Source organism: Aquarana catesbeiana, linkage group LG06, assembly GCF_042186555.1.
Source record: "Aquarana catesbeiana isolate 2022-GZ linkage group LG06, ASM4218655v1, whole genome shotgun sequence".
Taxonomy (NCBI): Eukaryota; Metazoa; Chordata; class Amphibia; order Anura; family Ranidae; genus Aquarana; species Aquarana catesbeiana.
In genome coordinates, this window is record NC_133329.1 from 109,644,871 (window position 1) to 109,667,450 (window position 22,580).

Consider the following 22,580-nt stretch of genomic DNA (forward strand, 5'->3'; position numbering starts at 1 on the left):
AGACCAGCCAGGAAAGGTAGCTTGCCATTCATTCAGGAGTAAGGCAGGATTCTGGGAAAAAGGGCGAGAAAATGAAGAGGAGGTCAGATGTCAGAGGCGGGATACACACCTGAGAACTCTCCTATGTAGACCGTCCAGCGATGTGACATGGGGGGGTATAGGGAGAGAAGGGAACAGAGGGAAAAATAGGGTCAGTCAATGCTTTTAACCAACAAAAGTCACACCAATACTAGCTAGGACATGCAAGTTTATGGTACTCCTACCTGATGAAATACAACTATTAGAGATAGAAAATGTAGGTTATCACTATGACCTGTGAACATTAAATCCATAGGCTTGGGCTTCAGGTACATCAAATCAATCCTTTCATTCATTTTACACTTTATACCTTTTTTTTGTGTAGCTTTTTTTTTTTCAATGCATAATTGACAAAAAAGTTCACGTAAAAAGGTAAGTGAGGAATGCTGAGCAATCCTAAAGTGTACTTATCCTTTTTAGCCCCTTTCCCTTTCCTAAACTAGTCCACCTTCCCCAGATGCATACTTACCTTTAAACTTCTATAAGGGTTTTCCTTGAGGCCACAGATGATCAGTAGATAGCCCCAAAGACATTAAGGGGAAGCTACTGCATAGAAGTGGCCAATGCACAGAAGATGTTTGGCTTGAGATGTAAACAAACAATGGAGGTGGAAACTACAGGATTGAGTTAGGTATGCATCTGAGGGTGGAATTGTTTAGTTTTAGAAAGGGGCAAAGAGGATAAGTGTGCTTTGTTTTAAATATGGGAACTGCCATTGCTGGCATTTGTAAGAATGTGAATCTCTACAGCTAAATTGTAACAGTGCCTTTGGTCCAGTTACACTTAAAGCAGAACTCCACTCAAAAGGGGAGACTCTGCTTTAAGTTCTCTCCCCCCCCCCCCCCGTACTGCCATATTTAGCATATCATTTTTTTTGGGGGGGTACCTAATTTTGACAGGTACCCACTCCCACTTCTGCTTGGATCACCTAGGCGATCCGAGCGTATTTTCCCCCCCTTCCCTCCCTCCCCACAGCCTTCTGGGACACATCACAGGTCCCCGAAGACTGCAGGACCATTCACAGGGCACAGCGTGGCTCGCCCATGCGCCGGGATCCCGAAAGCTACTTAAGCACTAGCAGAGGTTAGGATGGAGCTGTAACTAGGGTTGCCACCTTATCCCATTTAAACCAAACACATATTCATTACACATGTTCTGAGGCTAATTTAATGCAGGTAAGGCAGCAAGTGAGATTAATTACAACCTTAATCAGCCACAGAACCTGTGTAAAATAATATGTGTTTGGTTTTAAAGGGATGAGGTGGCAACTGTAACCCATGGACAGGTAAGTGTAATTTTATTAAAAGTCGGCAGCTACAGGATTTGTAGCTCCTGAGCATAACATGCCAGTGTTATACAAGCCTGTTCCTGATCTGGTGACATATCACTGTTAAAGTTGCTCAACTGTTTATCAAAACCATCTATGAATGGAGGATGCACAGAGCTTGTGTGGGTTATGTCACAAGGTTTTGACAAGAGTCTCTATCCCGCTGGATTGAGGACAGGTGAGTATAATACTGGTGATGGTGGTGGGAGTAGTTGGGTCAGGGACATAAGGCAGGAAAAGGTACAACAAAGGTGTAAAGATCCAGATTCTCACAACTGCCCATTCCCGAGTGGTTCTCTTTAAACATGACAGCTATAGTATTGTTTTTGGAGTCTACTGAACAGGAAGTCTTCAGTGTTGGTAATTAGGTATTTTACTTCTATTTAAATATATTCTGCTGTAATAAGTGCCTGAAATTGTGTACACATTTGTCCACTAGTATGTTAGAAACTCCTTCTCACGATCCCCCCTATTATATGTAGTGAATATTAAAATTAACACAGCACAAGTTTCAGCTGGTGAATTACGAAGGGTTTTCATGATTGCAAACAAAGAGATGAGAAGGCAAAGCAGGCAACCATTAAAGAGCAAATTAAGTAAAAAGATCAATGATCCTCCATGCAGAATGTCAAATGAAAGGGTCTGTCTTCTGGACAAGGTACTACTATTAAAAGACCAGAGAAAAAAATACTAAGCACATACAGTTCCCATAATATATTTCTAACCAGTTGTTCGAATCTAATGAAACCTACTCACCAAGTAGATCTGCTCCTTCATCAACATCACCAATAACTTCTGACCCTGCCGTGGACAACTCATGGTACAAAGAGTCAGTATTGATCCCAAAAGCTTTGTTTACAATGCCTTGAGTTGGACTGGACAATACATAATAAAGAGCATGTTAGAAGGTGAGGGACATTATGAATAGTCTGGTCAATGGTTGTATATGAAATGATGATATCTCCAGATCTCACCTGCTTCCTGTACGTTCTAGTCTTGGATCCTGACACATGTCCAGTTCTGGGGTGGAATCAATAATATCTTGGACATCAGACCACTCATCACTGCTTCCCATGCCTGTGTGTGGAGAACCATACTATCATATGAGGCTAGAAACATACAAAAACTAGAAACTCTCCTACTGTATCAGTAGGGATGAGCCGAACACCCCCCCCCCCACACCCCCCCCCCCCCGGTTCGGTTCCAACCAAAACTTGCGAACAGACAAAAAATTTGTGCGAACATGCGAACACCATTAAAGTCTATGAGACACGAACGTGAAAAATCAAAAGTGCTAATTTTAAAGGCTTATGTGCAAGTTATTGCCATAAAAAAGTGTATGGGGACCCGGTACTGCCCCAGGGGACATGTATCAATGCAAAAAAAAGTTTTTAAAATGTGCATTTTTTCAGGAGCAGTGATTTTAAGAATGCTTAAAGTGAAATAATAAAAATTAAATATTCCATAAATATCATGCCTGGGCATTTTCCCCATATTTAGAAAAGTACCACAGCAAAATTACATTTCTAAAGGAAAAATGTCATTTAAAATTGCTCACAGCTGTAATGTATTGCCAGATCCCGACAATATACATAGAAAATCATTTTAAAAAACAGCATGGGTCCCCCCCCCAGTCCATAACAGGCCCTTAAGGTCTGGTATGGATATTAAGGTGAACTCCATGCCAAAAATGTTTTTAAAATGGCGTGTCCCCCCCCCCCAAAAAAAAATCCATACCAGACCCAATACACTATATTATATATTGTACACTGCACTATATACCCTGCACTGTATTATATATACTACACTGAGTGCACTATATACTCTGAACTGCAGTATATATACTATACGGACTGCACAATATACTCTGAACTGCAGTATATATACTATACGGACTGCACTATATACTCTGAACTGCAGTATATATACTATACGGACTGCACTATATACTCTGCTGAAAAATTGGGCCTTAGGTGTTGGTGGTGACAGAGCACGGTAACCCCTCACAGTTGCTCTTGTTGGGTGCAGGAACGATCCCTGCTGTTAGGTATTATTTCAGAGGCTGCTTGCCCTCTTTTAGTGGCCTGTGAGCGTCTGCCTCTCCTTGGAGGCCTTCTGGACATGATGGGTATTTTTTTTTTTTTTTAACACCGCACTACACTGTATTATATACTGTGTACACCGTCTGAAGTGTATTTGAAACTGTACACACTGTATTATATACTGTGTACAGCACCTGCACTGTATTAGAAACTGTACACCGCCAAATGCACTGTATATATAGGCTACGCTAAATGCAGAGTATATATATATATATATATATATATATATATATATACACTAGTCTGATTATATATACAAATACACTGCCACTAACTAACTAACCTGCCTGCCTAATCTAGCTCCATCTCTCTATCTCCGTCCACTATAACACACTATACGACGCTGTGTAGGCAGCCTTATATAGTATGGGGCGTGGACTTAGTCCCCCTGAGCCATGATTGGGCAAATGCACCCTGCCTTTGGCCAATTATGGCTCTCGCTGAGGAGCACGCTGTGATTGACCAAAGCATGCAGGTCAGGTGTATGCTTTGGCCAATCATCATACAGCAATGCACTGAGGTCTCGCAGTACATTATGGGGCACTCGAATTTGCAGCGAATGCTCCATAAAATTTGCTGCTCGGTGAACGGGCGAACATCCGATGTTCGAGTCGAACTTACGTTCGACTCAAACTCGCAGCTCATCCCTGCCTACCAGTATGAAATAGAACATACTAATTACACGTTATCTTGTAGAATGTTTGGGAGCAGAATAGTAAATTGCATCTAAATGACTAGCAATGATAATGGAAATAAACTTAAGCAAAAACATGACTGGTACACAAGCTTCATAGAAACATAGAGCACCTGGATTGCATTCTCTACCATAGCCATTTTTAAACTCTCACATGTCCTATCACCATTGTAAATTGAGGACAAGTCCTCAGACCTGCCCAGGCTCCCTTTTCCCTTCCGGTATTTGTATATTACCCCCTCTGTCTACATCTGGTGTGTAAAAGAGCACTCAGCACCTCTGTATCCATTAAGCACTACATTTATTTGGTCACACCGTGTTCATAGTCAATACTATTGTACTTTATCTTTACATGCATTTTGTATCATGTATTGCACCCCTCAGAGATCTTGAAGAGTGGTGTGCATCTTCTTTTTATAGGTCTTAAAAACTTCAATAAAATATATTCTTTAAAAAAGACCCAATCAAAAAAAAATGTTGTGCACAACAGTGACAATTAAAGTAAAGTAATAAATATGGGAATTAAAAATTGATGATGTTTTTTAATAGGTACAAGTTACAGAAATCTCTCTCCACTCCTGGATCAAGTCATCCTGATAGATCCTAAAGCCTCATACACACGATCGGATTTTCAGACAACCGAACGTCCGTTTTTTGTGGCATGCTAGCCTCATGTCGAAAGTGAAGAGATTACTCACCATACGAAAATTTTCATACGACAGAATACAATGTCAGATGTGATGTAATGTGTTGAATATATTTGTATGTATTCTTTCGTTTCTGAGCATGCGTAGTCTTGCTCTTACGATTTTTTTCGTACGAAAACCGTACTAATGAAACGAAAATCATATGTTTAGTTCAAATCCGACCAAAATTTTATAGTCTGCACATCCAGCTTCTGTCGGATGAAAAAGCACAGTACTAACGATCCAAAAATGGGCAGACAGCTAGTCTTACGAATTTTTCCATCCGATTTTCATATCGTGTGTACGGGCCTTTAAGTCCCATACACACTATTAGATTTTCTTCAGATTTTTGTCTTCAGATTTACCAAAACCATATAATATGAGGTCAAGCCTTAATGTCGCGTACACATGGTTGGACTTTCTGACGGGAAATGTTCGATGTGAGCTTGTTGTCAGAAAGTCCGACCGTGTGTATGCTCCATCGAACATGTGCTGTCGGAATTTCCGCCAACAAATAAATGTTGGCTAGCAGGTTCTTAAATTTTCCACCAACAAAACTTTGTTGTCAGAAAGTCTGATCGTGTGTACACAAGTCCGTCGCACAAAAGTTCACGCATGCTCGGAATCAAGCAGAAGGAGCCGCACTGGCTATTGAACTTCCCTTTTCTCAGCTTGTCGTACGTCTTATACGTCACCGCGTTCCCACGTTCGTAATTGTTGGCCAACATTTGTGTGACCATGTGTATGCAAGACAAGTTTGAGGCAACAACCTTCGAAACAAAAATCCACGGTTTTGTTGCAGAAAATTCCAATTGTGTGTACGCGGCATTAGAGGTTCAATTTGTAATTGAATCAGGCAGGCCCTTGAACTACATGGTTTTGGTAAATCTGAAGACAAAAAAACTGCAGAAAATCTAATAGTGTGTATGGGGCTTAAATTATTGATCTGGAACAAGTACACAACCATTAAAATCTGAAGAGTCTACCATACCATCCTACTTATGCCGCGTACACACGGACGGACTTTTCGACGGACTAGGTCTGGCGAACTTTTCGACTGACTTTTCGACGGACTTTCGAATGAACGGACTTGCCTACACACGATCAACCAAAGTCCGATGGATTCGTACGTGATGACGTACGACCTGACTAAAATAAGGAAGTTCATAGCTAGTAGCCAATAGCTGCCCTAGCGTCGCTTTTTGTCTGTCGGACTAGCATACAGACGAGCAGACTTTTCAACCGGACTCGAGTCCGTCGAAAAGATTTGAAACATGTTTCATTTCTAGGTCCGTCGAACTTTTGGGGAAAAAAAAGTCCGCTGGAGCCCACACACGATCGAATTGTCCGACAGAGTCCGGTCCGCCGGACGTAGTCCATCGAAAAGTCCGCTCGTGTGTACGCGGCATTACTATTTCCGGGTCAATAAAGCCAACAAGAAGATAACCCTTAAAATATTAGTCGCTAACAGCTCCCATAATTCTGTCCTCACCAGTTTACTAATTCATTAACCCAATGCTTAGGAGTCAAAAATGATTAGACTGTCACCCCTCTGATTGGGTGTTTTAGAAAAAGAGGTCACCAGGTGAAAAGGAAATGATGGGCTTTATATTTTAGACTCATGATCTTTATATATTAGCTGTGAATGGCCACCTGTAAAAAGTGCCTGTGCAAACATTTTATGAAGTCATTTTGATTAATGTCTTATCAATTTTCATCACATGTTTAAAATTCTTCTGTATATGAATAATAAAGAGTACATTAAACAATCTATAGTCTAGTGCATTATCTTGTATAATAAATGACATATGTTAATCTTTACCGCACAGTAAATGAGACTGACACTGGTGCTAATCATCTACTGAAATATACTCAGTAATTAATGTCAGCGGTGGAGGAAATCCCAATCATTTGACAGTAGTGTCAAAATCACGTAAACTGAAACTCAAGTCACAACTGCCTGTCTTCAGGCCTGCCTATAAATACACTTCTGCTTTGCCACTAAAATGCAGGGCATTTCCAGCCTACGCATGTATGGAATCCAGATGCTTGTTCTGGCAGGGTTAGTCAGGGTTAGTTACAGTTTATTTTCAATTGTTGATACTGCCTTTGCCACTCAACCAAACAAGCATACAACCAGAGAAGCCACAACTCCTGATATGCATACTTGATCTGGTTTTGTATATCAGGAAATGCTTGAGCGGCGCCATTAAATCAGCAGGAGAGCCAGGTATTTAGCATTTTCAAGAGAAGCCAGGAACATTAGCTTGTACATTTGCCTCTGCATGGGTTTCCTTTAAACAGATATAGCATGACCACATATAGGATCTACGCATTAAATTAAAAACATACAACTATTTCTTGCAATTTAACAAGAATAATTTTACACAAGCTCATTCACTGTGACCTTTACAGAGTTAATTAAAGTGTAAACCCAAGAATGAAATGTCAAAATCAGAGTGTGTGGCATATTAATCGAATGGGTTGCCAACTAAAGATCAATGATTCCTTTTGGCAGCGATTGTTTGGAAAATCAATCAATCAAGTATCGAATTAATAAAGGAATCCAGTTGATTAGTTTTCATTATCACTTACACTTTAAATAAACCAATAGGATACAAGTCAGCATTTCCAAATTGTGCTGAACATTAATCCAAGTACAAAAAGTATCCTATGCTGCAATTTAAAAAAAAAAGAGCTTTTAACTAGGGATGCACCGATACCATTTTTCTTTTACAAGGAGTACAAGTACCTATAGTTTTTTTTTAGTACTCGCCAATACCAATTACCGATTCCTACCGCAACTGTTTTGTTTTCACTTCAGCTATCAGCAATGGTACAAAGCATTGAAAAGTTTTTTACAAATGAAATAAATTGATTTATTTTTAATTTAGTGCTTTTTCAATGTGAAATGTGTAAATATATGTTAATATATATGTGTAAAAATATTCACTAACAAAGCAAACAAAAAAAAAAGTTTTAATTGTTTATAGTTTATAAAATAGACGTGAACAAAAGAAAAAAAGAGTCAAGAGTCAATTAAGGGTTATTAAGGGGTTAAACAGAGGAACATTTGTTCATCCCTTTGATCAGCAGACGAAGAAACAGAAATATACAAAAAGAAACAATGTTTCTTTTTATTTTAGTGTTTCAGGGTTGAGCAATGTTGTTAATAAACATTGTCAGCTGCTTTTTTTTTTTTGACAGCTCCAATTACCGGACTTCTTTAACAGTGGGGAGATCCACTGTCAGCTCAAAGAGCCAAGCCTGAAAGTATCGGTTTCAGGTAACGAGTACCGATACTTGTGCAAATACTCGTATCGGTGCAACACCTACTTTTAACCTAGGCAGCATAGGCCACATGGTCTCCAGCTATCAATCATTAGGTGTATGTTCTTTTTTTAATCAGATCCGTCTGATTTACTTGCAATGATAAAGGAGGCTCAGCAAACAAAAATGAAGCAGGGGACTATAAAATGATTTCACTTCATCCAGGAGAAAGCACAATTTGAAATTACCTATGCTGACATTTCTCATCTCCTGGGTCACCTGCACCTCCATATTATGGCTGTGTCGTTTCTCTCGAGACCTCTTGCTTTTTCCAGCCAAGCTGTAGTCCTGAAGGGGCTGGAGACTCTCATGTAGCGGGGTCACGGCGGCCGATGGGACGGATGAAGTTGGGGTATTGGATTTTGTACCTGTGGTGCTTGGTGTTGCTGCCACTGAGGACTGGCCAGATTCTGACATCTCATCCTGTTAAATGGATAAAGAAGTAATACAAACAGAATGCTGGATGACTGTCACACACACATTTGGTTTGTTTGAGCCCCATTTCTGTCTTCCTTGGAGAGAATGTTACAATGAACTAGGAATTCTTAAGTGGCGGTAATGGGAAAAGTGGGGACAATTTGTATTCACAGCCACCAAACTGCTTTCAGGGGGAAAACATCAATCTTCCTTTGAGAGTACACCAAAATTTCATTGCTAAAAAGCCCTGGACATACAGTATAGCTATCCCAAACACTTACCTTTAACCTAATACTTAACCCTTAATGTTTAACCTACATTTAATGCTGATAACACTGTCTGGGGTTTCAATGCCGCAGAGGTAGATTTGTCAGCTCAAACAGGAAGTTAAGAGCTTACTGGATTTTTTACAGGATCATCTGGTATTTTTCTATACTTGCAGTGTTTTAGGGCTCATTTACACTAACTTCGGTTTCAACAAGGCTTCGGACAGGCTTTGTTAAAGCTCTCTGAACGCTAGTTAAAGCTCCTGTCACTAAATAAAATGGTTAGCTTACAGTCCTGTTTACACCTGCTTTTGCTTTGCTTCGACTTCGCTTCAAAAATGATACCCCATGTAGCTTCAGTGGTGCTTCAAAGCGTCTTCAAAGCCTCCATAGAAGTCTATGGCAAAGCTTGCTTGAAGCCCCACTGAAGCCCCACCGAAGCCTCAAAGAAGCCCCACCGAAGCCCCATCGAAGCTCCACTGAAGCCCCATCAAAGCCTCATCGAAGCACTAAGCAAAAGCAGGTGTAAACAGGACTGTAAGCTAACCATTTTATTTAGTGACAGGCACTTTGACTGGCGTTCAGAGAGCTTAAACAAAGCGCGTTCGAAGGCTTGTTTTGAAGCAAGTGTAAACTAGCCCTTAAAGAGACAAATGTATATGTATTACAGAGGTATGCTGAATATGTTCTATTTCTATTTTGCCCTCACACGTACTTGAACTCTTAAAATTAAACCCGTAGCCTCCCTGGCGGTATTCCCGAGTGTGGCTCGGGGTTAAAATTCAGCACCATTAGCGGTAACCCCGAGCCACACTCGGGATTGCATCGCAGGATCCTGGTGCCTCCTTACTTACCTTGTCCCCGGGATCCTGCTATGTCCCCCGCAGTGTCCGCGGGCTGTGTCCTGTTCCGAAGCCTCTCTGTGCCAGGCTCCGTTCCCTGCGAGCGTCGCGACGCACGGGTGCGGAGCCTGGCGGCAAATACAAAAAAATGTAAAAAGCATAACACATACAGTACTGTAATCTTACAGATTACAGTACTGTATGAAATCATTTCACATCCCATTTGTCCCCAGTGCTCTGGCCCATGCCCTGCATGCAGTTTTATATTGCATATACTGTTCTTTCTGCCTGGAAACTGGAGATTGTCCATAGCAACCAAAAAGTGTCCCTTTACGTCAAAAATGGCTTTAGACCAGCTAGAAAACAGCGATAGTAAATTAGAACACTTGCAGAATTGAGCGATAGTGAATCGTGTGGAAATTTATTTTATTACTATTTATTTTTATTTTTTTTAATTATTATTTTTTTTTTTTATTATATTATAATTTATGTTTTTGTGTTTCAAACTTTATCATACCCGGGATATCTACTAGACTCTTGTTTGGACAGATTTAAGTGTGTTATTGTTAACCACCTCAATACAGGGCACTTACACCCCCTTCCTGCCCAAGCCATTTTTCAGTTTTCAGCGCTGTCGCACTTTGAATGACAATTGCGCGGTCATGTTACACTGCACCTTAATTAAATTTTTATCATTTTTTTCCCCACAAATAGAGCTTTCTTTTGGTGGTATTTGATCACCTCTGCGGTTTTTATTTATTGCGCTATAAACAAAAGAAGAGGGACAATTTTGAAAAAACACACTATTTTTTACTTTTTGCTATAATAAATATCCAATTTTTTTTTTTTTTAACAAAGTTTTTCCTCAGCTTAGGCCGATACGTATTCTTCTACATATTTTTGGTAAAAAAAAATTGCGATAAGCGTATATTGATTGGTTTGCGCAAAAGTTATAGCGTCTACAAAATAGGGGATAGATTTATAGCATTTTTATTATTTATTTATTTTTTACTAGTAATGGCGGCGATCTGCAATTTTTATTGTGACTACGATATTGCGGCGGACACATCAGACACTTTTGACACATTTTTGGGACCATTCACATTTATACAGCGATCAATGCTATAAAATTGCATTGATTACTGTGTAAATGTGACTGGCAGGGAAGGGGTTAACACTAGGGGGCGCTCGAGGGGTTAATGTATGACCTAAGGAGGTGATTCTAACTGTGGGGGGAGGGGACTGACTGGGGGAGGTGACCGATCGCTGTCCCTATGTACAAGGGACACGCCATCGGTCTCCTCTCCTCTCTGACAGGACATGGATCTGTGTTTACATGCACAGATCCACGCTCCTGCTCTGTTACCCGGCAATCGCGGGTGCCCGGCGGACATCGCGGCCGCCGGGCACGTGCACCGGGTCCCGAGTGACGCAGCGGGCACGCGCGCGCGCGCCCCCTAGTGGCTCGGGAGGGCGAGGACGTCATATGACGTCCTCCCAGAACAACAGAAGCCTCGTCCAGCCGTCATATGACGGTGGGCGGTGGCTTAGCGGTTAAGAATTACAGGCCTACAATATAAAACGCCAAATTTCCATGCAAAATAATTGTACCGCTTTCAGCACCTAAAATCAGAAAGAATCATACCGCCAGGGAGGTTAAGACTAAATCTAACCATGACACTTAATCTTAAACCTAAATTTTAAACCTAACTCCTAAAATTATCCCTACACACTTAAACTAATCCTAACACTTTAGGGTCAGCAACCTGTAGATCGCGATCTACCAGTAGATCGTGGACAGGTGATTGGTAGATCGTGGTCTGGGCTTACTGACCCGCCATTCCAGAGCATCAAACAGAGTGCAATGCAGAGGGACTGCTTATAAAGTTGGAGCTGTAGTAGGGAGCAAGAGCTGCATAAGCCGATGCCTCCTCTGTAGTGCTGCTCCTGTTCCATGCGGATTGATACCAGCTGCACTCCACATCTTATCCCAGCTAGCGATCTCCAGAGTGGTGCCAGCAGCAGGAAAGAAGAGATCTTCAGGTCAGTGTGATGTAATACACTGGGCATAATAGTATAGGGCCACTTTCACACTGATGTGCTGTAGTTTACATGCATGTGAAGGAAGCCTAAGGGTGCGTTGCTGCGGAATGCAAGTAAGGGCTCATTCACAAGTGCAGCAGGCACTGCTGCTTCTCTGAAAAGTGATCCAAGTGCGTTTGACAGGTGGTGAGGAAGCGATACGTATTTTAACCCATGATTGGCGTGCAATGTGCACAATTGCAACACTGTAGTAAGGCAATTAGAGGTTTAAATCAGGTGTGAGGAGGCGACACTGTGCCCAGTGATCTTTGACTTCTCCCATGTTGTTCAAGTAGATCTCCACCTCTTTAAGGTTGCCTACCCCTGCTTTAGCCTATTCCTTTAACAAAATGTAACTGGTAACCTAACCCCTGCCTAACTTAACCCAACTTTTAAAACAAATCCTTAACATTTAATCTAACCCTTACACTTATCCCTTAACCTAATCCCCTGGGAGCTTTCGTTTAGCTAGTAGATTTAAGTATGCTTGCTGTACACAAGCCACCTAAACCTTGGCAGCAACCCTAAAAAGCTAACCATTTCACCCTTAACCTACAGTACTTCCTGTTGCCAGGTCAACTCCTAACTTAGCTTAATGGCTCCAATAATCATAAGAGTGTTGTGCCAAAATGTAGCTGAGCCTTGCTTTCAATGAGAAAATCTAATAATCTGAGCAATGATTCCAAGCCGATTACTCCTTCCTCTTCCCTTGTGTTGATGGGCTTTGGGCTTGTATTGATTGCATTTAAATTGACATTTTTAGACCCTTCTGAGATTATTTTGAATTTATTGACAGGTGCATTTGACCTGAAGGTGACCTCATTCTGACCTGCATTTGACCCAGTTCAAGCGGGTTTTTTATTTTCATAGACTTTTAGAGAAATGCAAAATTCAAGTAAAGGAAACAAGAATCCGTCAACTCGGGTCCTAAACGTGTATGCTCAGTGGAGCTGATTGTACATTATAAGGCTCTCTAGACTTTAGCACTGTAGCAATATTAGAGATAAGCAGCCAAGATTCAAGGACCAGAAGCTTCAAAGCAGCACCAGTCTTAGATGTTTTTCCCCATTACTATTTTGGCTCTACACTAAAGAAAGTGCCATTTTACAATTCTCACAAATAATGGTTCATCTCGCAAAATAGTTGTCCCCATGGATAGCTATTATAACATCGAGGGTAGCTCCCTTATTATCTGCACTATGTAGGCATAGAATCGATTGTTAGTAGGTAATAAAGCCACATACTATAAAGGATGAAAAGTGTAAACAATGAAATGAGGATACAGGTAATGATCATGGTTCAAGTGCTGCTTCCCAAAGTTGGCCTTTACAGTAAAGTCCCTTTCTATAGCGTTGTCACCACCAATGGCCCTGATTCGATGGTACAGCCTTTAAAGTAATTTATTGAAACCTGTGCTATGTCCACATGGATCCAACCAACAGGTTCATTTACTTGCCCTCACTATTTATCATCACTTTCTTTTCACTACCCCAGCACTCCATTCACTCTACAGAGAGATGTAAACCACCCAGTAGTTTCAGGTATGGAGAGCACATCACATACACTAGGCAGGTTTGTGGTCATTTGGTGGTTCTTGGTCAACATTCAGTCAGGGGAAAAAATTACTAAAGCCACCTCAATGATACCTAGAAAGGACTTTTTGATTCAAACCCTATTTTTTATCTTTTGATTGTTTGAGACTATTAAAAAACATATAGGGGTTAAGGCTGATTGAAGGCAAAATAAGTACCATGTGTTTGGCTAGCATTATAAACAGGATGAGTGAGATGGGTTCAGTGATGGAGACACATGGCGGGAACTGGGTTCCCATGACTGTCTGAGCCAACCTTGTAGCTGAAGCTGGACTTTAGCTGGCTGAGGTCACTCAGGTGCCAGTGGTCCGAGCTTGGGGTGATCTTGCCACCCATGTGTCCACGTACCATTCCATCCGCCAGTGGAAAGACATTTAGCGAAGTAGGGCGCTCCTTTCAGGTGGAAAAAAGAAAACAAATTAGTATTTTGGTGACAATAAAAGAATTGAAGCATCAATAACCACACACTAAAAGTGTTTCATGAAAATTGAAGCAAAGAAAAAGAGCACTGTCTTCTGATGTCTCTTTTATTTTATTTTTTGTAAATCAGCTCCAGCATATTTCTTGCTCAACATCATACTATAGTGTACCAGTCTACACTCAGAGAGACAAGGTATTTTGTTGTCTGGACTTGACTTATAAGAATGCAGCTCATCAATAATAGAATCTTTCAACAATGTCCTGTATAATGTAGGAAGACCTAGAAATAGGGTTGATCCTGAAATTTGGACGCTGTTAGATTTGGACTGAATTTTCGTAAATTCAAATGTCCCAAGGATAATCTGAAATTCAGTTTTATTTTTGGCAGTTCAGATTCCCAAAAGGCTTCTAGGAGAAAGGGACAAAAGGCTGCTCCAAGTGCAGTTTCTGCCTTTTACAGTATCTGGTTCTGCTGTTGCCTAGGCACCCTTAGCTGGACTGCCAGCACTACCAGGTCCCCTTCTTATATCCTTGATACAACTTTTAAAAGAAGTGTCTAAGACTGATTTCGGCCCCATGATTAGGCAGAGCTGCTAGTATATTTCCAAACCTTTCTGCACCATTTGCTGCTCAGTAATACACACTTTTTGGAGCCTTGTTTGGATTTCCATTAACTACAATGGAACTTCCAGTTCAAAAATGAACTCCAAAAAAAAATCTGCTAAACCACAGCTGATCACACTTTTCAAAAGTTTGCTACTTTTTACATAGAATCCATTTAGATATTTTTAACTGGTCTGACTACTTAACTAATCTAAATGGGTGTTTGGACTTTACATACAGCACCATTCTTGTGTGGTTTTCTGAATAAACCCAACTATTTCACAATCTGTACAATCTTCAATGGGGTCTGTACCCAATAACTTTGTTAGTGTGGGTTCACTAATGTGACTTTATATTATTTTCAATGGTGCCTGTTTATACATCAATACAATACTCTGTGCGTTTCAATTTTAGAAAAGGTTCCTGTGCTACTTTGGTGCATTTTCAATGCGATTTGGCTCCATTGATTATTCTAACCACATCCAAAGTTGAATCATAGTCACCCTAAATAATCGCACATGAAATTGCATCACAGCAGTGTGAACTGATCCTAAGACCCCATACACACTATTAGATTTTCTGCAGATTTTTGTCTCCATATTTACCAAAACCATGTAGTGCAAGGGCCTGCCTGATTGCATACAAATTGAAACTCTTAAGGTTTGACCTCATATTATATAGTTTTGGTAAATCTGAAGACAAATATTTGCAGAAAATCGAATAGTGTGTATGGGGTCTAATACAGGATACAGGACACCTCCAACTTTTGAAATAGTTTTTTTATATAAAACATTGCTTTATTTTCCCAGCTTCCTACTGTGCCTTTCAGCCTTTTTTGTTATATCATCAGTGGGTGGAGGGGGAAGTAGTGTACTCTATTTTAACATTTTAAAAGAATCTCCAATTGTTTGGAAGAGAATAGAACAAAAAATGTAATTTTTGGTTAAAACTTCAAGAAAGCATACAATGGCCTATAAACAAAGGCAGTAAAATCCCAATGTAATTTAGGTACACAGCCATTCTGATTGTTTAGGAGACTGACAACACAACTGTGGGCACAAAGGACAACAGGGGGACGCCATTCAACAGCAAGCATAAGCTAGACACACAACATTCATACTGGCCAATTACAAGGCTCTGGACACAAAACTTTTTTTAGATTAGATAGAGTGGGGGAAAAATATAACTTATGTATGCTTTTTACTGCTATCTGGGGCTTTGTTAAAGAGCCTTTTTTTTTTATATCATTTTCTGTCCTGGATGCAAAGTTAACTGGATACAGATATACAGCATAAAATAAAGAGACAGAAATACTGACAGTCTCTTGTGAGTCTTTGTTAGGTACATGCATTATATACATATGACTTAATACAAAGAGGCAGACATACATTAATTATAATACTGGTGACTTTTGGAATAGTGTAGGCTATGGTGAGATTAGAGTTATACAATAGGATCCCAAATTTTGAGGAATTAAAGAGGACATTTCCTATTCCCATACCTACATTTTCATAGGAAATGATTTGACTACAGTAGAGGTAGATGGGTTCATCCATTTAACATTTTCTCAGGCCATAAACAATGTCTCTCACAAAAATATTCTGGTGTAATTGCACAATACTCTTCAACTAAGGCTATACATACACTTTAAGTGAATTAAGATTACAATACTAACAGTATTTTAAACACATTTATATTAATAGTGTGTTTAAGCACGGGATGACTTTTATTTGTCTGGTTAGAGTTGCCCTCTAAAGCAGAATTTCAAATTAGAATGAAATACCCACTACGGGGGTTTCAAGGCAGTTGGAGGTTACAAGTATGGCTTTACTTACTTTATTCATTTTTGAAAGGCACTGACCTACCACTGTTGGCCACATACTCACCTGTCCTAAGCAGCCAGAAGCAGCGGATCAACCCGGAATAGAACAGTCACTAACCCACCCAAATGGTTTCTGTCCACACCACTGAAGTGGTCAAATGGTGAGGCAATGTTCTGCACAGTTCAGAACGCAAAGTGGAATATTATCTTAAAGTTTATCTCTAGTAAAAACTTTTTTTTAATTTTTGGTAGGCTTTCTAGTGCTTTTTGCAAACCCACTTAGGTAACTACTGTGGTCCCCTCTGTGATAATGATCACCAGGACAGCAAATGAACCAGAACAAGAGTGGAGGAGCAATCTTCCAATGGGACTCTGGATTTGGTTATAACTGTCCAAAGCTGGGTACACACTATAGGTTTCTTTTTCGTTCAACCCTGTGGGCTGAACAAAAGAAAAACGTACAGATCACTGTTCTAACGCATCTGATGTTTGTGATGAGCTATTGTGTTTTGACGGGGGTTGGGGGGGGGGGGCCCAGAACCCACTGATCAGCGCTTGCACATCGGATTCTGGTTTTCCAGCAGTTGACAGAGGAGGACGAGGAGCTGTACACGCAGGCTGAAAGTAGTCCAGTTCCTGCCCAACCAACCTTTTTTGGATGTGCGTATCCAGCATAAAAGGAGCTACAGGGCAATGGACCATTTTATTTTACTCTAGGAAACTCCTCTTAAATTAGTCTGATGAATGATTTAGAATAATAAATAAAAAAATAATAATTTAAAAGCAGTTAAGGGAAGTTACCTTCTCCATATTATACAAGACTAGATAAGGCCAAGACTATTGAGTAATTGTAACTCTTTACAATTGAGTAACTCTTTAAAGAAACCTTGTCACCAGCTTAAAACATTTTAGGTAAAAATGCAAAACCATGATTAAGCATTTTAAATGCTAGCTTTCAGTGTTTCTCTATTCCATAAATGATTATGTAGCTGTTAGAGAGGCGAGAAGGTGAGTACTAAGAAGTGTCACTTTTTAAGTATTTTACAAGGTTTACAAAAGGTTTTAGGTATTTTTGATGTCAACATGATCAAGGTTTTTACAGCTTAATAATATAATCTTATGGGAACATTTTTATTGAAATGGTAGGTCTGGCAACAGAGTTTCTTTAAGGCAGGACTAAAGCTGGCCATACATTATACAATTTTATTATTCAATTTCCTGTAGATTTACCTTCAGCTATGTAGTGCAAGGGCCTGCCTGATTGTATAAAAAATGAAAGTGTTTAGGTTTGACATCATATTATATGGTTTTGGTAAATCTAAAGGAAAATTGTAGAATGTATGGCCAGCCTAAGTGGCTATCAGGTCTTGATAAATGAAGCTTTCTTTACATTGATACAGTGGCAGTGACAATTACCTCTTCCTCCATGTATGGCGGTGACTGAAGGGACAATTCACAGACAAGACACCCAAAACACAGCGGCCACAGCACGAAAAGCAAGACAGAAAAACAGCAGTTAGATGCCCGTTCATGCATAAAAGTGTGCCAAAAAAAAAAAAATACAACAAGCGTTCACAACAGCAATATGAGCCACAGTCATGGCTGTTCCTTGATCTAGTTTGGCAGGGTATCTCCACCTTTGTCAAGATGATTCCCAGCTGTCACTGTGCCATGGTTCTGGAGCACCAAATGTGTCAATCCTAGGATTCCAGACACAGATTGTGGGTTCTAAATCAAAGGCTGTGCCCCTCTTCCTTACCTCCATTCCCACTTGTCCACATTTGACATAAAATAGCTGAAAAAACGGCAGTGGTTTTATATCACTAAACTAAAAAGAGTGTATTTGTTGCTGTCTCCGTCTTTAATAAAGTTACTTTTTCCTCTCTTTGAACCCTTGGTCAAAGCACATAAGGGAGCAAAGACAACCCTTCCACACTCAAAATATCAAATATCAATATCAATATAAAAAAAAAATCTCTTTCTTATCTTCAAATATGGACATATGTTTATAAACAAATGGTAATAAAAGGTTACATAATTCTTAATTTATGTAGATAGAGGTATGCCATGCTACAGAGATTGGTGCTAGCAGCATGCATGTGTATCACTGACAAGATTTATCACAGTGCCAGTCACAGCCAATAGTGCATACAGACACAATATATACATATATACACATACATGTACACACATCTGTAATTTGTCTTATAGAAAACATATAGCGTGTTTTTAATAAGTTTGAGCCTCGGTTCACATATGCGATTTCTGATTGTTTTAAAATGCATTGAATCACAAGACATGTCAATTAACATTGTTTTCTACTGTGGCCATTCACATACATGTGGTTCACTCGCAGTGTGATTTTGAAAAGGGTCCGGGTGCGAGTATGGTGCGATTTCCAAGCTCATTGACTTCAATGGGAAAACGTCCAAATCGCATATCTCCTCAGTTGTAAATATGATTTTAGCACAGTTTGCTCTCCTCCTCCTCCTACACCTCCCCTCCTCTCCACCACATCTGAATCGCGCCAGAACCGCTTAACAACTCGCACTAAAAATGGCACTGAAAACTGACATGAAAATCGCACTGCATGTATGTGAACCTAGGCTTTAACTGCTGTGTTTCGAAAAGGTTATGGAATGCGAAGTTTGATATTGAACTGGATCTTATGGAGCATTGCCCACTTCTGTTAATGGTTGCTTGAGCTGTATAATGTGGTGCTTTGCTTTTACTTCTTCATTTAAATGAATGTGAGATAAACACTTCAGCTCTTTTAATAGACAGCAATCACATAAATGCTAAATTGACTAAAATTATCCAGTTCCCTGCAGCTTCTACCATTAGGTATGGTAAAACGTTATACTGCAAAATTGGATTGGGATTGGGATCTCTATGTTATACTAGCATAAAAACTAATATTGTAAGTATAAATGTTTAATCATGAAGCAATAAAACGGCATATATGATAATAACAGGCGTAAAGCAAATATATCTCAAACCCATATCTGCATATGAAGGAATAAAATCCTCTTCATTAAAGCACAATTAAACTTTCAGTTTAAATCATCAAAATGTAATCCAGGTGCATCAAAACAAAAGGGGTATCAAATCTCTGTTTTTTTAGAAAGCAGCCATAGCCTGAGCAGAAAACCGTGATTTTCTAGTGAACAGTAAAGAAAAATTCTTTGTCTTTGTGTGGAAGCAGTGGTTTCTCTGCAGAGATCTGTAATGCCCACTGCAGAGTCAGAGCTAGGGATTTGCTGGGGTGGATTTACTAAAGGCTGTGTACAGTGGTGTATTTAAGTTTTGTGCTGCCCTAGGCCTGACTAAACTCTTGCACCCCCTAATTTAAATATGACCCACCACTTCTTGTCAAGGCTACAACCCTTCCAGGTTAAGATCCACCCTGTCATGTTCGTGGGATGAGTACAGAGGGATGCCACGGGAGGAGGACAGAGGAACGCCATGTAAGAAGGACAGAGGGATGCTGTGTGATGAGGACAGAGGGATGCCATGGGAGGAGGACAGAGGAATGCACTGTAAGGAGGACTGAGGGATGCTGTCTGATGAGGACGGAGGGACGCCATGGGATGAGGACAGAGGGACGCCGTGGGAGGAGGACAGAGGGACGCCGTGGGAGGAGGACAGAGGGACGCCCTGGGAGGAGGACAGAGGGACAACATGGGAGGATGAGAGAGGGACGCCATGGAAGGAGAACAGAGGGACGCCGTGGGAGGAGGACAGAGGGACACCGTGGGAGGAGAACAGAGGGACGCCGTGGGAGGAGGACAGAGGGACACCGTGGGAGGAGAACAGAGGGACGCCGTGGGAGGAGGACAGAGGGACACTGTGGGATGAGGACAGAGGGACGCTGTGGGAGGAGGACAGAGGGATGCTGTGGGATGAGGACAGAGGGATGCCGTGGGATGAGGACAGAGGTATGCCGTGGGATGAGGACAGAGGGACGTGGTAGGAGGAGGACAGAGAAGGACGCGGCATCTTTTGATTTGGGGGAGAGGGGGGTGAGGGGATATGTGCTGGGGGTTCTTTGAGAGTGGAGAGGACTTGTGCTAGTGTGGGGGGTCATATACCCCCACTAGCACAACAAGTCCTCCCTCCCAAAGCACCCCCAGCACATATGCTCTACCCCCTCCCCTCACTCCTCCTGTGCATCTGTGTTACCTGGTCCCCGTTTCTTCACAGTTACTGTGTCCCCCTCCACTCTAAACAATGCTTAGACCTCAGAACAGCAGCGCGGCTCTTGCAGTACAATCATGTCCCTTCTCTGTGGCTCCTCCTCCTCCTGGCTATGTACAGGAGAACTTTTGAGCCAAGGAGGAGAATCCTCAGTGATCTGTGTGTGGCTGCCAGTGGGGAGAGAGGTGTTGGCTGCCACAGAAAGGCGATCGGATCGCCAAGTTTGGGACCCCGGGCAGCAGATGTCCCAGGTGCCCACGCTAGCGCGTCCCTGTCAGGCCAGTTACTGGAGCTCAGTGCCAGAACTTGTTGTGGTACTGGGCTCTGGGATTCAGCCTGAGTGCCCTAATAGTCGGTGCGGCCCTGTGTGGCGGAGGTGGGAGCCGGAATTCGGGAGAAGGGGGATTTTTTTCGTGCTAGGGAGCAGCTTTTCCTTCACCCCCCCCAAAAAGTGCCCAGGCCAAGACACAGCACTGGTATTTTCCCTCTCATTTTCCCCAAAGCTTAGTAAATCCCCTTTAGATTCAGAAATCTTTATTAATTCCAAAGGGAAATTATTAAATACAGTTACATTCAATGAAGACAGCACAAAATCGCAATAATGAATGAAACAAGACATAATACCAAAATAAAATTATTGATAACAGCAATTAGTACCAAATAAAATTAAATTAAAACTATACTGTACAAAACCATCCAAACTATTAAAATACAACATTAAATGAATAACATTTAATTAAATAACACGGTAAAGCTTCAATTTGTAAAAAACACCCAATCATTAATATTAAGAAAAATAAAAAATAAAAAAAACATTTTTGGTTGGGTATGATTGGATGATGAAAATTAGCATAGCTTTACCTAATTTACTAAGCTATGGAGAAAATGACTCCAACTGAACTTGCACTTGCAAAGTGCACAGTCGATTTTCCATTAGTAAATCCACCCCATTGTCTCTTCCCAGATCTACATCATTTCTAGAGGTCAAGCTGAGGGTCTGACTATGATCACCATCATTTGCTGCCAAGACATTCCGAAATTGCTTTATAAGTTTCAACTTTCTGCAAGGTGAAACCAGCTCAAGGTTCAAGAGACACATCCTGAACCCATGTGATAACACTTGGGCATACAAAAAACTCAGCAGATGCCTAAAGCTACCAGAATCCACCCATAGCTGAATTAATAAATGAATATTGATATTTTAACAACACCAACCTTCTGCCTGTGACGCCACCCTCTGACTGACTGTTTCCAGCTACCTGCTGCAGTTTTGATCGTTCGATGTGTTCCATATACGTCTGGATCATCTGTGAGGGGAAAACAAAATGACCGATTAAGTCAAACAAAAAATATGACTAAACCTAATACCAAGGGAACAAAGACTGAAGAAGCCGAAAGAAACTCAAACTTTATATTCTTAAAATATATATTATCAAATGTCACCCTAGAAAAATAAGGCATTGATATACTTTTTAACATGTTTGCTTGTAATTCCCCCACTCCAACAATATTGGAAATGTACTCCTCAATTAAGTACCGGTGGAATATAGTACAATGCATATGGGCCTGTGTATAGCTATACACCCATAACGGCAACTTTTTTACAGAGTTTTGTGGCACATGTTACCCAAGGTTGTACGTCGGAAAGGTCTCAGTTCCGGCACCTCCAGAACTGAATATATGTAATGGCAAGGGGTGCTGAAGGATCTATTGATGCTGGTGCTGAGGAATCTGTTATTGCTGGAGGAAATCTATTTGCTGAAGAAGGGGGTCTATTTCTGCTGGGTTGATCTTCTGATGTTCATGGGGTATCTATTGTTGCTGGGTGAATCTTATGTTGCTGGGAGGGATTTACTGTTGAAGAAGGGGTCTTTGTTACTGGTTGCTGGAGGGTCTATTGATGCTGGCTACTGGCGAATCTATTGTTGTTGGAGGGGACCTATTTTTGCAGGGGGGGGGTTAATTTTGCTGTGGAGGCCTGTTCCCCAAGGTTGCCAGTGGGGGTTGTATTGTTGCTGGTGGTGGGCCTTATGTTGCTGGGGGTCAGTCATTGCTGGAGGGATCTACTGTTGAGGAAGGGGTCTAATATTGCTGGCTGCTGGGGGGTCGATTGATGCTGGCT

At 41.0% G+C, this 22,580-nt stretch overlaps 1 protein-coding gene across 6 annotated transcripts in view; it reads right to left on the reverse strand.

Annotated features, from left to right (window-relative positions):
• The window catches only part of MAPK8IP3 (mitogen-activated protein kinase 8 interacting protein 3), a 169,572-nt gene that overhangs the window by 87,331 nt on the left and 59,661 nt on the right, over positions 1–22,580 (reverse strand). For 3 of the 6 annotated variants that reach the window (XM_073636673.1, XM_073636672.1, XM_073636669.1), the window contains exons 1-5: positions 13,672–13,829; positions 8,406–8,640; positions 2,380–2,482; positions 2,162–2,280; positions 110–121 (exon numbers count right to left, since the gene is read on the reverse strand). In XM_073636673.1, the coding sequence (XP_073492774.1) occupies positions 110–121; positions 2,162–2,280; positions 2,380–2,482; positions 8,406–8,640; positions 13,672–13,767 (565 nt within the window). In that variant the 5' untranslated portion in view covers positions 13,768–13,829. Of the gene's footprint in view, positions 1–109; positions 122–2,161; positions 2,281–2,379; positions 2,483–8,405; positions 8,641–13,671; positions 13,830–21,669; positions 21,766–22,580 lie in introns of those variants that run through there. The other 3 variants (XM_073636671.1, XM_073636670.1, XM_073636674.1) reach the window with 2 other exon arrangements.